Below are 16,436 nucleotides of genomic sequence, written 5' to 3' on the forward strand. Positions count from 1 at the left end.
TGGCTCACGCCTGTAATCCCAGCACTTTGGGAGGGTGAGATGGGTGGATCACCTGAGGTCAGGAGTTCAAGACCAGCCTGGCCAGCATGGTGAAATCCCGTTTCCACTAAAAATACAAAAAATTAGCCAAGTGTTGTGGTAGATGCCTGTAATCCCAGTTACTCAGGAGGCTGAGGCAGAAGACACTTGAACCTGGGAGGCATAATTTGTAGTGAGTAGAGATTGTGCCACTATACTCCAGCCTGGGCGATAGAGTAAGATGTCTTAAAAAAAAAATTAATTACAATGGATTTCATTGCTTCATTTTCCAGAAGGTTTTCTATGTTCTCACAAAATCTCTCATTCCCGCCCCCCCCGCCATTTTTTTCTCCTGTGGTAAGATCAGTTAATATGGAAATATACCTTGATGTTAGCTGAGCACTGTGCACATGCCTATGATCTCACCTACTTGGTAGGCTGAGGCACAAGAATTGCTTGAACCTGGGAGTCAGAGGTTGCAATGAGCTGAGATTGTGCCACTGCACTCCAGCCTGGATTGCATTATGAGACTCTGTCTCAAGACAACAACAACAAAAACCCCAGAGAAACGTACCTTGGTGTGAACAGCATTGAGTGATGTTTATGATCATACGTTAATCCTCTTACATTAAAAGGTTAAAGGTAAAATACAGCCTTTTATATTTTCTGATACTATTAATGACATTGATCAGAGTGGGTTTGTCAAATTATTCATTATATGAATTAATATTTATTGAGTATTGATCACTTGCTATGTTACCTGTGGAGAACGCAATGGTGATTAGGTGGAATAGGCTATTGGTTGAATTTGAATAGTATTAAAGATTCTCTCAGCTACAAAACCCCTCATTTGATTGTATTTATTCCTTTGGCTAAGAAACTACTCTTTTAAATAAAAGTATTTCTCCAGAGTAAATATATTAGATTGCTGTTAGTCACTTACATTCTATTATAAACTAGTTTGAGGCCCCAGTGGCAGCTAGTGGATTAGCTGCCTTGAAAGATTAATAGTTTTGATGGATGAGAAGGTAAGGGGGAGATGTCTCTGGAGCACAGAGTATTGCTAAGGAAAGCCCAATTAGGGTACGATGGTATTGCAAGTGGTATGAACACATAGGACCTGTTAGGTGTTGAAAGGAACAGATAGAAAAGAGGGAAAGAGGCGGAAGGCAGAAACTAAGATGGCAAGTGCTAAAGGCAACCCATATCTTTGATCTTTCTGTTTCTTTCTTTTTTCTTTTCTTTCTTTCTTTCTTTCTCTTTCTCCTCTCCCTCTCTCCCCTCCCTCCCTCCCTCCCTCCCTCCCTCCCTCTCTCTCTTGTTACCCAGGCTGGAGTGCAATGGTGCGATCTGGCTCACTGCAACCTCTGCCTCCCCAGTTCAAGCGATTCTCCTGTCTCGGCCTCCCAAGTAGCTGGGATTACAGGCATGAGCCACCACGCCTGGCTAATTTCATAGTTTTAGTAGAGATGGGGTGTCTCCATGTTGGTCAGGCTGGTCTCAAATTCCTGACCTCAGGTGATCCACCTGCCTCAGCTTCCCAAAGTGCTGGGATTACAGGTATGAGCGAATGCGTCTGGCTGATCTTTTCTAGGGTTAGATTTGGTAGTGTTTCTTGTGTCTGTTTTCAGAGGTGTGCCAATAGTGGCTTTCAAAAGAGTCCTCCAACTTTTGTGGGGGCTGTGAATAGCCTGGATTCTTCTGACTCATATGCAGAGTCTGGCTTTGCTAGGAAAATCTCCCACCATGCTTTAAGAAGCTTGTAGATGTGTCTTCCATTGATAAGAGGGTTGCCTCAATAGTTTTTCTCTCTAAGCATTTCTTTTCTCATTTTTCCTCTCATCATAAGTGTGGCCTTCTGAAACTGGACCTATGAATAAAGAGAGTCACATTATTTCTCAGGGGTTTCAGGTATTTGATTGGGGGGTGTAAGATGACCTGGACTCCTCTGAAAGACCCTCCAAACAGACACACAACAGCTACCTTAAATCCTTGGAAGAAGTCGTGTTTCTGCTTTCTTCGTGTAGTCTACAACTAACATTTGCTCATCGTGTACTCTGGACCAAGGGATAAAAAAGTGTTTTACATGCAGTGTCATCCTGAGCTCTTGCAGACAGCGCTATGAAGTAGGTATTAATTTTTAGTAATTTTTTCTGAAACAATATCTGATGTAAAAGAGATCGTGTTAGGATTATATTAGCTAATGGAAAACATGACACACAATGCCTCAAACAAATAAGAAGTTTATTTTCTGTGTGTTGTAAAGGAGAAAGAGGGAGGCAGTCCAGGTCTAACATGCTGGGCTTCAAATGCCATCAGCTTTTTATCCCACCATCCTCAGTATGTAGATTTTTTCCTTATATTTGTTGCCTTGTGATTACTGGATGGCTGCTCTGCCTCTAGCATTGCATCAGCATTCCAGAAAGGAGGAAGAGGAAAAGCTAAAGCAGTAGTTCTCAACTGGAGGTGATTTTGCCACTAGGGTACATTTGGAAAGCATGGAGATATTTTTGTTGTCATCACGTGGGTGGAGGTTTGCTCCTGGTATCTAATTTGTAGAAGGCAAAGATGCTGCTAAATATCCTGCACTTTACAGGGCAATCCCCACAACAAAAATTATTCGGCCCAAAGTGTTGGGAAACCCTGGACTAAAGGCAGAAAGTAAATGCTGTTCCGTCTGTCCCCTTTTAAAATGGATTATTCCAAGTGCAACAAGAAATTTTTCTTATATGTCATTGGCCCAAATCTCATCCCATAGTTGTAAAGGAAGCTGGGCAACACAGCTATTTTTTTTGTTGTTGTTGTTGTTGCATCCGTTGTCATCCTGAGCAGAATTAGAGTCCTGCTAGTAAGAGAAGAAAGGGAGAATAGATGTTAGGTAGACACTGGGCAGTGTTTATTTCAAAAAGTTAGGTACTCTGTCGAAAGTCAGAGAGGTAGTGAAGATCAGCAGCTGCTTAAACCTCCTCTAATAAGGAAGGATGTCCAGCTGTCAGGTGCAGCTTCTCTCCAGATATCTGTATGAATAAAGCATGAAAATGCATGCACTGGGTATGGAAAGCCCTGGAGTTTTTGATCAGCCACAAGCAGCCTAGGAAATATTTCTTGCAGGATATAATATGCAATCTGTTAAATATTTATATCACTGCGCTCTCAGCATTTATAGTGAGACTTGCCTTTCCTTTTTGTCCATGTAACCATAGGGTAATTAATTTCAGCCCTGACTAAGTAATACTTTGCCTTTCAAGTCACCAAACTATTGCTGCTTCACTTCTCTCATTCTGAAAAAAATTAAAAAGGGTTGTGATCACTGTTTGCCTTACTAAGGGTTCATTCTGGAATACAGACACTCTTCCAAGTATATCAACCAGCATGACATTTTTTAATACAGAGAATTGGAGGCTAAGGCAACCATTCAGAGGGCTAGCGGGTGAAGGTCAGAGTCTGCCAATGATCTCTGTGGCCTGCCCACCAAAGAGGTCTTTCTCAGGAGAATGCTTGGCAGTTGCTGGCTAAGGGTTGTATGCCCACATGTCTGTATATGGCCACCAACAGCAAATAAATGGTATCTTCACTTCTACCTTTGGAATTGTCTATGAGTGTTTCTCATTGGCAGTCTAACCTGGACCCATGGGATATTGCAAGACGTAGTTCTGAAGCTTCTTAGGGAAAAATGTAGAATGGGGTGGAGTATGATGATGAGAAATTGACAACGAAGTCTTTGTCAGAAAAAAAAACATTTGAGTCTGAATAGAGGCATGCGTATATAGCAATTTTGGGAAGAAGAACCCTCTATTCAGATGTTGGTAATGTTGCTACTGGTATTATCACCTTATTCTAGTTATGTATCTTTGGGAGGTAAATAGGGATTCTTTGTATCTGTCCTGATTTTCTTAAGTCATGGTGATGCTAAATAAATAATAAATAAGGATTCAATAACCTGCATAGATGGTGCAGAAGGTAATATATTCTGTGAGGCTCTGTAGTGCAGTGGGGGGTCCCAGAAATGAGACGAGGTTTAAAAAAACAGTGCATAATTCACCAGCATGCTCTGGAAAGACCAGTCTTCAGGAAACAATCATGAATGACTCAGCTGGTATATCTATCTCTCGCCTGCCTGCCTTTGCCCTTGCCCTTGCCCTTGCCCTTGCCCTTGCCCTTGCCCTTGCCCTTTCTCTTCCCCCCCTGCCCCCCCCCCCACCACAACATCATTTTTTCTTTCCTTCTTTCCTTCCTACCTTCTTCCTTCCTTCCTTTCTTCCTTTCTTTCTTTCTTTCTTTCTTTCTTTCTTTGTTCTTTCTTTCTCTTTCTTTCTTTCTTTCTTTCTTTCAAACTATCTGGAATTCTTTACTTGCTATAGTTATGCATATGACTTATGGTGAGCTGATAAAATATAGTGTAAAATTAAATACAATGCAAGAAATAATAGAATAATCTCAGAATGAGGTAACCTACAGACATATCACATAGTCTGGCGTTGGAGGTAGAGCTGTAACCTCTAGTTATCTGCTGTCTGGACATCAGGCTTTTAGTGTGTGTAACTCACAGGGTTTTGAAGGTATAATTCGATCTGTGCTATATTTGAGTCTCTGAAATAGCAAAACCCATTATGACTATGTCCTATGGCCCTTGTAAAATCCTAAGTCTTGAGTTTCAGGATTCTGCTCATACTTAATATTTGAATTATCTCAAGGAAGATAAGGAAAGTGTACTACCTTATTCTGTTTATTTCTTGAGTGAGGAAAACTGAAAGGGACTAAAGGAAAGAACTCATTACCAAGAACAGTGTCCAAAGTCACTGGTTTTGCTTTGTGGCTTTGCTGGAATAAAACTAACCCATTTGGGGTTGCCTTGGTCTTAGGTTGGGTCATCTGGAGGCAGATCTGGAAATGAGAATTCCTGTGTAAGTGATTTATTAAATGAGTACTCCCAAGAGAAACCAGTAAAGGAATGGGAGAAGCAAGACAGAAAGGGGTGGCCTTCAAAAAGTTTCAGGTTTTGGCCGTTAGAAAAGAAAAAACATAGATGCTAGAGGGATGTACAGAAGTTATAAAAGGGATCCCAGGGGACCTGATCAAATCCCTGACAATGTGCTTAAAATGTAGTTGTAACCTTCTTTTTTGCTTTTATGAAACTCAGAATCTGGGGAAGGGAAAGAGAAATTTTCACACGGAACTGTAAAGTTTCTCCAAAACAAGGATTGACAAACTTTTTCTAGAAACGGCCAGATAAAACATTTGAGGCTTTGTGGGCCCCAAGGTGTCTGACCCAGTTATTCAGCTCCACAGCTGTAATGCAGAACTAGCCATAGATGACAGATTAATGAATGAGTGTGGCTATGTTCCAATGAAACCTTATTTATAAAAACAGGGGTAGGGTGGCTGGGTTTGGCCCAGGGAACATATTTTGCCAATCCCTGCTCTTGAGCTTCCTTATATGTGCCTAAGTTTATTTTTCCTTTATTTATTCCCTCTCTGTTATAAAGCATACAGGATAATTTGTACCATTGTCTATCTAAATGATAGTTATGACATTATGCTGGATCTTGAATTATTTTAGACCACTGCCTCTCATCTTTCTGGCATCCTGGCCATCTTTCACAATGTTGCAAAGGTAATCTTCCTGAGGCATGACTCATCTCCTTTTATTCCCATGCTAAACATATTTACCTCTCTCTTAGCTGTAAAATAAAATATACGTTTGTCGCATGGCATTCAGGAACCCCTGTGATCTGACCCCAGACCAGTTTTCCGGCATTATTTTCTCCTCTCTATCCTCATGTACTTATAGTCCAGCTACATTAAATTACTCGCCCTCTCTCCAATATGCCATATCATGTGTGTCTCCTGTCTCCTTGTAGTTTTCTTTTAATATATTTAAACTGACAAAATTATATATATGATGTACAACATGTTTTGATACATGTATATATAAGAGAATGGGCCTATTAACATATCCATCACCTCATATGTTTATCATGTTTGTGCTAAGAACATTTAAAATCTACTCCTTTAGCCATTTTCAAGTGTGCAGTACATTGTTATTAAGTGTAGTCACTATGTTGTACAGTACATCTCCTAAACTTATTCCCCTTATGTAACTGAAATTTTGTTATCTTTTGACCAACTCCGCAGCCCCATTCCTCCACCCCTGGTAACCACCATCCTACTCTCTCCTTCTATGAGTTTGACTGTTTAAAATTCCACATGAATGAGATCATGTAGTATTTGCCTTTCTGTGCCTGGCTTATTTCACTTAGCATGAAGTCCTTCAGGTTCATCCACGTTGTCACAAATGACAGGAGTTTCTTCTTTTTAAAAGCTGAATAGTGTTCCATTGTGTATAGATACTACATTTTTAATCCATTCCTCTGTTGTTAGACATTTGGGTTAATTCCATATCTTGGCTATTTTGAATAGTGCTTCTATGAATATGGAGGCACTGATATCTCTTTAGCATACTGATTTCATTTCCTTTGGATATATACCCAGAAGTAGGATTACTGCTTCATATGGTAGTTATATTTTTACTTTTTAGAGGAAACTCCATAGTGTTTTTCATATTGACTGTACCAAATTATTTTGCTATCAGCAGTGCACAAGAGTTCCCTTTTCTCCACATCCTTGCCAACACTTCTTATGTCTTGTCTTGGCGATAATAGCCATTCCAACTGGTGATAGGTAATATCTCATTGTGTTTTTAATTTTTATTTCCCTGATGAGTAATGATGTGGATCATTAAAAAAAATACCCGTTGACCATTTGTATGTCTTCTTTTAAGAAATGTATTTTCTCATTATTTTCCCTTTTTAATTTTTTTTTTTGAGACAGGGTCTTGTTCTGTCACCCAGGCTGCAGTGCAGTGGCGTGATCATAGTTCACTGCAGCCTCTACCTCCCAGGTAGAGTGATCCTCCTGCCTTAGCCTCCCAAGTAATTGGAACTACAGGCATGTGCCACCATGCCTAGCTTACTTTTTTTTAATTTTTATTTTTGTAGAGACAGAGTCCCGCCGTGTTGCCCAGGCTGGTCTTGAATTCCTGGCTTCAAGCAGTCCTCCTGCTTCAGCCTCCCAAAGCTCTGGGATTACAGGCATGAACAAGTGTGTCCAGTCTCCTTTCCCCATTTTTTAACCAGGTTATTTGCTTTCTTGTTATTGAGTTCAGTTTTAAATATATTTTGGATATTAACCCTTTATCAGATATATGGTTTGCATATATATTTGCCCCTGTCTTTGTCCCATTTCTTCCCCTGAAATCTTCTTCTAGCTCTACATTTTGAAATCCTAACCATTCTCTAAGACATGATTCAGTCACCTTCTCCATTAAGCGCTTTCTCCGTGAAGAAATAATCTCTGCTTTGGAGGTTGATAACAATATTGTCTAGTTCTATTAAAATTTTTATTTTGTTTACATTGTGCTAGACAGTTATTTGCTACATTCACTACATTTTTAGTATACTGAGGTCTCTCAATATATATCTATATATTTTTGCCCTTCACTGTGGCTTGCACATAGTATATATTCAGGTAAATGGAGTTTTCAGATGAAGGGCACATTCCTACATCTTGTGATTATTAATGATTTAAGTGCTGAAACTCTGACATTATTTTTCTTTTTCCTTTTTATAGGCGAGAGCTGTTTTGGCAAAAGTTGGCTATCCAGAGTTTATAATGAATGACACCCATGTTAATGAAGACCTCAAAACAGTAAGTGCTAAATTTACCGTACTTTTTTTTTCTGGCAAGTTTTACTGGCCTTGTGCCTTTCAACTAACCCAAGTCCAAGCAATTAAAACTGGTGATGCCAGAAAACACCAACATTTGATTAATTCTTTGGCTAGATAGGAGCCTGAATATGCCAGAGAGATCACAAGATTTAGGGCAGATTCAAAATAAAGGAAGTGGCAGAAATGATGTGTAGCTAAGTGGGTACCATAAAACAAAGTGGACTTGGGTTTGGCCTAATTTGATCATAAAAGAAAGAATTAAGCAATTTGAGTATTTTACAATTAGTGGGCATGTTCTAATGGCAAATGCATCATGTTTGTTGTTAAACACTTTTTATTTACTTCATTCATACTAAATGAATAATAATAAATCTGCTTGCTGAGAGTTAACTTCATTAAACTTTATGAGTGTTTTGGCAAATTAAGTGCATATACATATGACTGTACAATTTATTGTGAATTGGACTGTGTATTTGCAGTAAGTTACTGATGAAAAATAGCCATAATTCTTTTTTATTCCAATATTTTGGGACATGTATTTTCCAGGAGGTCTATTAATTACAGGCCTTTCTAATCACAACCACTGTTATTTCCTCTCCTACAAATAATTCTGATAAATGATTTTTCTTCCTCATTAAAAAAACGTTTTTACCATTCACTAGATTTTCTTGAAAACATAGTCTTTTGTAATTCTTTAAGTACCTATAGTTCTGAGGTATAGCTCTTTCCTGAAATTGTGGTTCAACAAGTGGCATATCTGAAAGCAATCCCAGCTTTGTAGATGACCATCAGAATTTTACAGGAACATTCAAAAGTGAGAGAAAGCATTAATTAGAGTCTTCCTCCATTGGGCTCTAAGATACAGCCTTCCAAAATATTGATCCAGTTGATCTGGAAGCAAATAATTATGCCTCATAGCATCCTAAAACCCAGACAGTCTGTCTTATTATGCACTGTTTTGATGATGCTGAAAACCCCATTTTATTATCATAACTGAAAATATTGAAGCACTTGACATATTCATGTTCATTATCTTTTAATTCCTTCAGTGATTCTGTGAAATAGATGATGTTCATTCCCACTTTGCAGAAAAGGATAGAGAGACTCAAATAATTTAAGTTATCTCCTCAGTTCCACACAGAGTTTCAGAGTCAGGACTGAAATCTGGGATCAGGAAGCTCTGCTTGTAATCAGAAAAGGGGTTCTTAAGGGTCCTTTTTAGGCAGCTGTGCTGGAGGAACAGAGGAGTCAGGGTGGAGACTTGGTGGGGGCAATGTGACGAGAGCTGTAGGAAGAAGAGCAGAGGGAAGGCCATGCTATCAAACAGTTAAGGGTACAGGTTCTAGTGTCATGGGCCTGGGTTTGAATTCTGCTTCTTTCACTTACTAGTTGTTTCATCCTGTGTAGGTTACTTAACTTCAGTTAGCCTCCCTTTACTTATCTGCCTACTAGAAATAATAACCAAGTCTTAGTATTGTTGGGAAGATTAGATGAGCTTACATACATGTAAAAACACCTGACATAATACTCTGGCACAGATTACAGCCTACTCCCTATAATGGGTAGCTCTGCAGATCAATATGGTCATTTGTGGTCCATTTTCAAATCTGCCTTATAAAATACTCCATTTCATTGATCCTTAATGGAAATAGACTCAAGCGTGAATTTCTACCAATTTTGGAAATATCACTATATCAGCCAGGAAAGTAAAAAGCACACTAGGTATTTTAAACAGGAAATTTAATACAGGAAATAGGTTGGAAGGCAAGAAAAGGGAAAATGAGGTAAACCACAGGTTAAACTGGTATTGCTACTAAGAAGAGCATCACCAGTGCACAAAGTACCTTAGCAGGAGAACATGGATAACTCCATATGATTGGTACATATGCTGAGTCAGGATGTGGATGACAAGGTTTGAGAGACAGTTTGGTGTAGAGGTTATAACTAAGGACCCTGAAGTCAAAGTGCCTGGAGTAAAAACTCCAGTCTACCATGTACTACAGTGTTACCTAGGGTACGTTATGTATCCTCTCTGTGCCTTTCTTTATCTGAAGAATGAAGGTGATACTAATGCCTCCCATATAGGATTTCTGGGAGGATCAAATAAATTAACACATTTAAACTGTTTAGAACCATCCCTAACATACAGTCAGCACAAATATAAGTGTTAGCTGTGACATCTTCAACTCACACTTATGATAGTGGACTATTTTGGTTTAGAAAAGTCCTCATGAATTAACTCATGCAGTGTCTAGGTCCCTCAAATTGATTTAAAAGGCTATACAGACGGAGCAGTCTCAAGCTTTAATCGAGTAAGGTAGCACTTAAGGTTTACTCACAGTATTTAATTGATCAAGTTTTGTTGGCAGTCTGTTGCTGTCTAAGTTCAGAGCCCCACATTGAATGCAGGACCCATTGAATGCAATACGTTTTGTGAAAAGAAACCAGATGACAAACAGGATGTCATATCGGGTATGCTTCTTTGTTTCTCTGGGGCCCCAACTGAAGCCATTACACGTCAAGATTTTTAATCACTTCTGTGAAGAAATGGCTTTCATCTGACTCATTGCCAAAGCAGACACAATTACACCCAAGAGTTATAAAAGTTTAAAAACTGGCAGTGGATAAATTCCAGGTTACATGAAATAAAAAGACATTTGTATTCAGAAACTGATTGTATCAGTCCATTTTCATGCTGCTATAAAGAAATACCCGAGACTGGATAATTTATAGAGGAAAGAGGTTTAATTGACTCATAGTTCCACACGGCTAGGGAGGCCTCAGGAAACTTACAATCATGGCGGAAAGCAAAGGGGAAACAGGCACCTTCTTCAGAAGGTGGCAGGAGGGAAGAGTGAGAGTTCAGGAAAAAACTGCTACTTTTAAAACCATCAGATCTCATGAGAACTCACTATCATGAGAACAGCATGGGGGAAACTGCCCCCATGATTCAATCACCTTCTTCCCTTGACATATGGGGATTACAGATCCCTCCCTCGAAACGGAGGGATTATAATTCGAGATGAGATTTGGGTACTGTGTTTCTGCTCTCTCACTTTCTCTCTCCCTCTACCCATGCCCTTTTCTTTTTCTGAGTGACAGTCTTCCCTACTCTCCTAAGTGATGGTACTATCACCTCCTCCCTTCTGTGACCCTAGGCACAGGAGTAACAGGTGTGCTACTCCTGTGCCTCCCACAGAGCCAAATCATATCACTAATAGAGAAAATGAATAAAACCCACCCTAAAAATAGGTAAAGGATGATATGATTGTAATATTGTCACTGAAGGCAATAGCAAAAGGACTAAAGTATCCCTGGTACACAATGGGACTGTGTTTTCAGTGTTAAGAAACATGTAGATGTTGGGGGGAAATAGGGGAGGGACAGCCGGGGGTGGGGAGTTGGGGAGAGATAACATGGGGAGAAACGCCAGATATAGGTGAAGGGGAGGAAGGCAGCAAATCACGCTGTCATGTGTGTTCCTATGCAACAATCTTGCATGTTCTTCACATGTACCCCAAAACCTAAAATGCAATTAAAAAAAGAAACATGCAGATAAGGACTGCTATAGAACCTATGAGAAATTTCTGGTAATACGAGCTCTAAGCATGAGAGGCTGTTACAAATGAAAAACAGCATGCTGCACTTGAGACAGGTGGAGACATGATTCATCAGGCACAAATGCAGAAGGAAAGAAGAGCGAGATTAGGTGATGGATCAGACGAAGGTCAAGGAGAAATGTTGAAAATTGAAGTTGGGCTCGTGGAAATACAAGCAAATGAGATAGAATTAAGAGGTAAATTTGCAAAGAATCGGAATTTTTTTTCTTTAAGGATGACAAGATAAGCTGAGGTACTCAGCAAAGCATTTCTGAACAACAATCCTGTAGTTTTGGAAAACAGCAAGAAAAAATAAAATGCCCATTATTTGAACCCCCATCAACATGCGGGAAAGCCTACTGCTTAGGCATCAGACCATTTTCAAATCAGCCTACTAAAGTATTCCATTTCATTGACTCAGTAGAAATAGATTCAAGCAGTGAGTTTATACCAATTTTGGAAATACTGCAATATTAGCCAGGAAAGCAAAAGCACACTAGATAGTTTAAACAGGGAATTTAATACAGGAAATATGTTGGAAGGCAAGAAGAGGGAAAATGAGATAAACCACAGATTATTAACTTTAGAAAGCAGCTGCTGCTCCTGTGCCTAGGGTCACAGAAAGGAGGAGGTGATGGTACTGCCACTTAGGACAGTAGAGGAGAGCTGCCACTCCAGAGCTGAGCTTCGGAGGAGAGACTGAAGATTCTTCCAGAGACATTGCCAGAAAAAGAAAAGGGAGGGAGTGGACGGGGGGAGAGAATGAGAGCGGCAACACAGCACCCTTCCCTTCCTGCAACCGGCTGATTTCCTCTAGTGCCTCCTATTTGCAGGAAGCTAATTGGCAAAGGAGTTTGGGAAACAGTTTTCAGATTTCCAGTCTCCAGCATTATGGACCAAAGTGAAAGTGTCAGCATGCAGCTGAGAGACTATAGGAGAATAACCAGCACAATTCAGGACATTACTTATTCTTGTGAAAGCCCATGGAGAATTGCAGTAAGGACTAAAGTCAGAATCATGGCTGGCCTCTGTTTACTTAGGAGAATTGGAAATGAGAAATTTTTCAGAGGCCAAAGTTTCTGGTGAGTGATACACACATACATACATATAAATGTGCATACAGGGATATGTAGATATGCGAACCTACGTAAGATTCTCTGGGATGGGTCTGGTTTGCTTTGGCCAGTGAATCACTCGTGTGTGTGTGTATGTCTGTGTGCGTGTCTGTGGGTGTGTGTGTGTGTGTGTGTGTGTGTGTGTGTGTGTACATGGCCGAGAGTGCCACTATGCAAGAGTAAGGTGATATTCAGATGGAATGCTGGAATGCTGCAGAAGAAGGTTGTTAAAATACTAAAATAATTCTTTACTATTTTTTTTTTTTTTTGAGACGGAGCCTTGCTCTGTCACCCAGGCTGGAGTAGCGCAATCTTGGCTCAATGCAACCTCTTTCCCCCGGGTTCACGCAATTCTCCTGCCTCAGCCTCCCGAGCAGCTGGGACTACAGGCTCATGCCACCATGCCCAGCTAATTTTTTTTGTATTTTTAGTAGAGATGGGGTTTCACCATATTGGCCAGGCTGGTCTTGAACTGCTGGCCTCATGATCCACCCGCCTCAGCCTCCCAAAGTGCTGGGATTATAAGCATGAGCCACCATGCCTGGCCTCTTTCTATTTGTTAAAAAACACAAAACATTGCACTCAACTCTCTCAGGGGACCCCTGGCACTGGAGAGCTAAGAGTGAGCATTGGAAGTGGGGCACCCTGGTGTGCCCCAAACTTCCAGCCAGGCGTCTGTAATTCTCTCACGCTGGCCTTCATCCAGACAGCTCCACTCGCCAGAGCAGACCAAGACCAGGCCCAGTGTGGAGATGGGACATCTGGTTCCAGTGCTAGAGTGCTGGCTTTAACTCCCTCACACCCACCTTCACATAGCTGTCTGTGGGAATTGCATCTTCCATCGTACACTGTATACATGGATTATTAAACATTTTGAACATCACCCCTGTATATTAGGTTGGTGCAAAAGGAATTGTGGTTTTTGCCATTACTTTTAATGCCAAAAACCGCAGTTACTTTTACTCCAACGTAATAAGTATGCCTACACGTATATACACACATTACTTTTGGGCAAAGCCATCTAAACACACCCATCTTGCATATTGCTTTGCTGTTTGAAGAAGGGAAGATGTAGATATAAAATATGGATTCCATTAACTATTCAGAAAATCCTTTGGGTGCCTAGCATAAAATCTTTCTAATAGATATTTGGATATATCTCTGAGTATCTTTAAATGGATTTAAATTAAATGAAGGGTGTCCTAGAATTTACACTTCCTACTGGCACAGTAGGGAAAGTATCACAATTAGTGCTTCAGTATTTTTCATCTGCTTATTTTTACATGTAGCCTGAGGCCTATACTACGGATCATTTGCATTCCTATGTAGTGTCTTATAAACATGTACTTGTCCTACAGAGAAGCTGAACACATTTCCCTGTTCTGCCCTTATTATAGGTTCCCCATCTTTGGAGAGGTGGTGGTGGTAATAACTTTATTCTTCCATTTAGTCTGTGGATCTGGAATAGGATATTCAAGAAGAGAAATGTAGGTCCTCCTGAATTTTATGATTGGGACAGCTGTAGCTAGGAAATGACACAAGAGTCCCAATTAATTCCCCAAAGGTCACACAATTGAAAGTCAGGAGATGGAATTGATTGAAAGTCATCATCAACTTGACCTAGACTTTTTCCAGTAATTGAAAGGACAAGAGGCTTTTGAGCCAAGTATTGTCCCTTGCTGAATTTAATTTTTTCATTTTGGAGATTACAAGAGGCTTGAAAATATTCATGTGAATTCCTTCTTGTTTCAACTTCTATAACAAACAGAACTTTCCCAATAGTTGCTGGACTTCAATTCTTTTTCTTATTCAAGGGCCTTTTGAAATATTTAAAATTATCAAAATATTATTATAATTAGCAAATCTTCTAAAAGTAAAACTGATATCATTGATACTATTTTTTGAAGGTTAATATTTTTGAAGGAAATTCCTGTGAGAAAATTTCCCAGAAAGTGTTCTGAGCCCAAGAACATACCTGAATTTTCTATCAGTTGCAATCATATTCTGAAGGTTTTGGCAGAAAATGTGGGAAACAGAGAAAATGCACTCATAATATTACTACATAATACATACTTCTGTTACAGTTTAATTTGTTTTTCTCTATTTCTATACAGCTGTAATTGATGTTCATATATAATTTCGTATGCCAATCTTTACAGTTAACATATTGTTGTTACTGTCTTTTATAGCCTGTTACCATTATTTTAACAGCTGTATAGTATTTCAAGTAAGTTGTATCATGATTTATTTAATCACTGCATCTACTCCCATCCACAGTCTTACTTTGTCCTTGAATCGTTGGTTCACTTATTTAAGACCAGTGAAAATAACACTGAAGTCAGAGCCAAATGACAGTGTAGCTTTGCCAGATTTCATAATCTCTTTAGCCCTGTTTCCCATCTATCATATGTGAATAACAGTGACTGGCCCCTGCCTACCCCCAAACACTTAACCTGTCTCAAGGAAAAAAGTAAGACCTGTCCTCTGTTGCTTGTGATTTCCATTAAATAAATGGAATAGATCAATTAAACCAGGCTAAGAAAGAAGAAATATTCTCAACTCAATAATGAAAACGATTTTAAAATTATCTTTCTAAAAGTAGATCAGCTATGGCAAATTATAATAGTTACCTCTGAGTTTTGCTCCCCACAATTATGTTCAGGGTTCTGATAGGTCCTTGTTTAAAGTATTTTTAGACTTGGGATCCTTTTCTTCTTTAAAAAGTGTTTTGTTTTTCTTTTTTTTTGAGACAGAATCTCGCTCTATCACCCAGGGGCTGGAGTACAGTGGCGCGATCTCGGTTCACTGCAATTTCTTCCTCCCGGGTCCAAGCGATTCTCCTGCCTCTGCCTCCCAAGTAGCTAGGATTACAGGCACCTGCCACCATGACTGGCTAATTTTTTGTATTTTAAGTAGAGACAGCGTTTCACCATGTTGGCCAGGCTGGTCTCGAACTGCTGACCTCAAGTGATCTGCCACCCTTGGCCTCCCAAAGTGTTGGGATTACAGGTGTGAGTCACTGTACCTGGACCTTAGAAAGTTTTGAGATGATTTTCTGTTTAGTGTTTTTCTGTAGACTAACCTGAATGTCAAGGGATTTTTTTTTTTCAGATGGAACAGTAATGAAAGTATCACAATTAGCAAGTTTTCTAAAAGTAAAAACTGACTCCACTGATATTATTTTTAAAAAGTTAATATTTTTGAAGGAAATTCCTCTGAGAGAATTTTCCAGAATGTGTTCTGAACCCAAGAACATGCCTGAATTTTCTCAGTTACAATCATATTCTGAAGGTTTTGGCAGAGCTATCTTGGGAACAAAAGCTGAAAAATACAAAGGATTGAACATTGGACACATCTTTTAACCATACGACCTGGGAAGGCCTTAGGATTGCTAGTTAAGGTTGCTTTCTATAACAAGGTTCTTACTCTGTTTCTTCTGAGGCTAAAAGAAAATTTTTATCTTTTTTTTTTTTTTTTTTTTTGAGACAGCGTTTTGCTCTTGTTACCCAAGCTGGAGTGTAGTGGCACGATCTTGGCTCACTGCAACCTCTGCCTCCTGGGTTCAAGCAATTCTCCTGCATCAGCCTCCCGAGTAGCTGGCATTATAGGCATGTACCACCATGCCTGGCTAATTCTGTATTTTTTGCAGAGACGGGGTTTCTCCATGTTGGTCAGGCTGGTCTTGAACTCTCGACCTCAGGTGATCCACCCACCTCGGCCTCCCAAAATGCTGGGATTACAGGCATGAGCCACTGTCCCTGGCTGAAAACCTTTATCTTAAAATACAATCAATTATAAGATTTTAGTCAGCACGGTGGCCCACATCTGTAATCCCAGCACTTTTGGAAGCCAAGGTGGGTGGATCACTTGAGTCCAGGAATTTGAGGCCAGCCTGGCCAACATGGCAGGACCCTATCTCTACTAAAAATATAAAAATTAGCTGGGCTTGGTTGTACATGTCTGTAATCCTAGCTACT

General features: G+C 39.8%; 1 protein-coding gene across 1 annotated transcript in view; it reads left to right on the forward strand.

The window, feature by feature from the left end:
- Positions 1-16,436, forward strand: part of PHEX (phosphate regulating endopeptidase homolog X-linked) — a 222,302-nt gene that overhangs the window by 130,974 nt on the left and 74,892 nt on the right. Inside the window, exon 13 of the mRNA XM_032286120.1 lies at positions 7,648-7,725. Coding sequence (XP_032142011.1) covers positions 7,648-7,725 — 78 coding nt within the window. The remainder of the gene's footprint in view (positions 1-7,647; positions 7,726-16,436) is intronic.

Source organism: Sapajus apella, unplaced genomic scaffold (assembly GCF_009761245.1).
Source record: "Sapajus apella isolate SASKATOON/1434 unplaced genomic scaffold, GSC_monkey_1.0 scaffold17, whole genome shotgun sequence".
Taxonomy (NCBI): domain Eukaryota; kingdom Metazoa; phylum Chordata; class Mammalia; order Primates; family Cebidae; genus Sapajus; species Sapajus apella.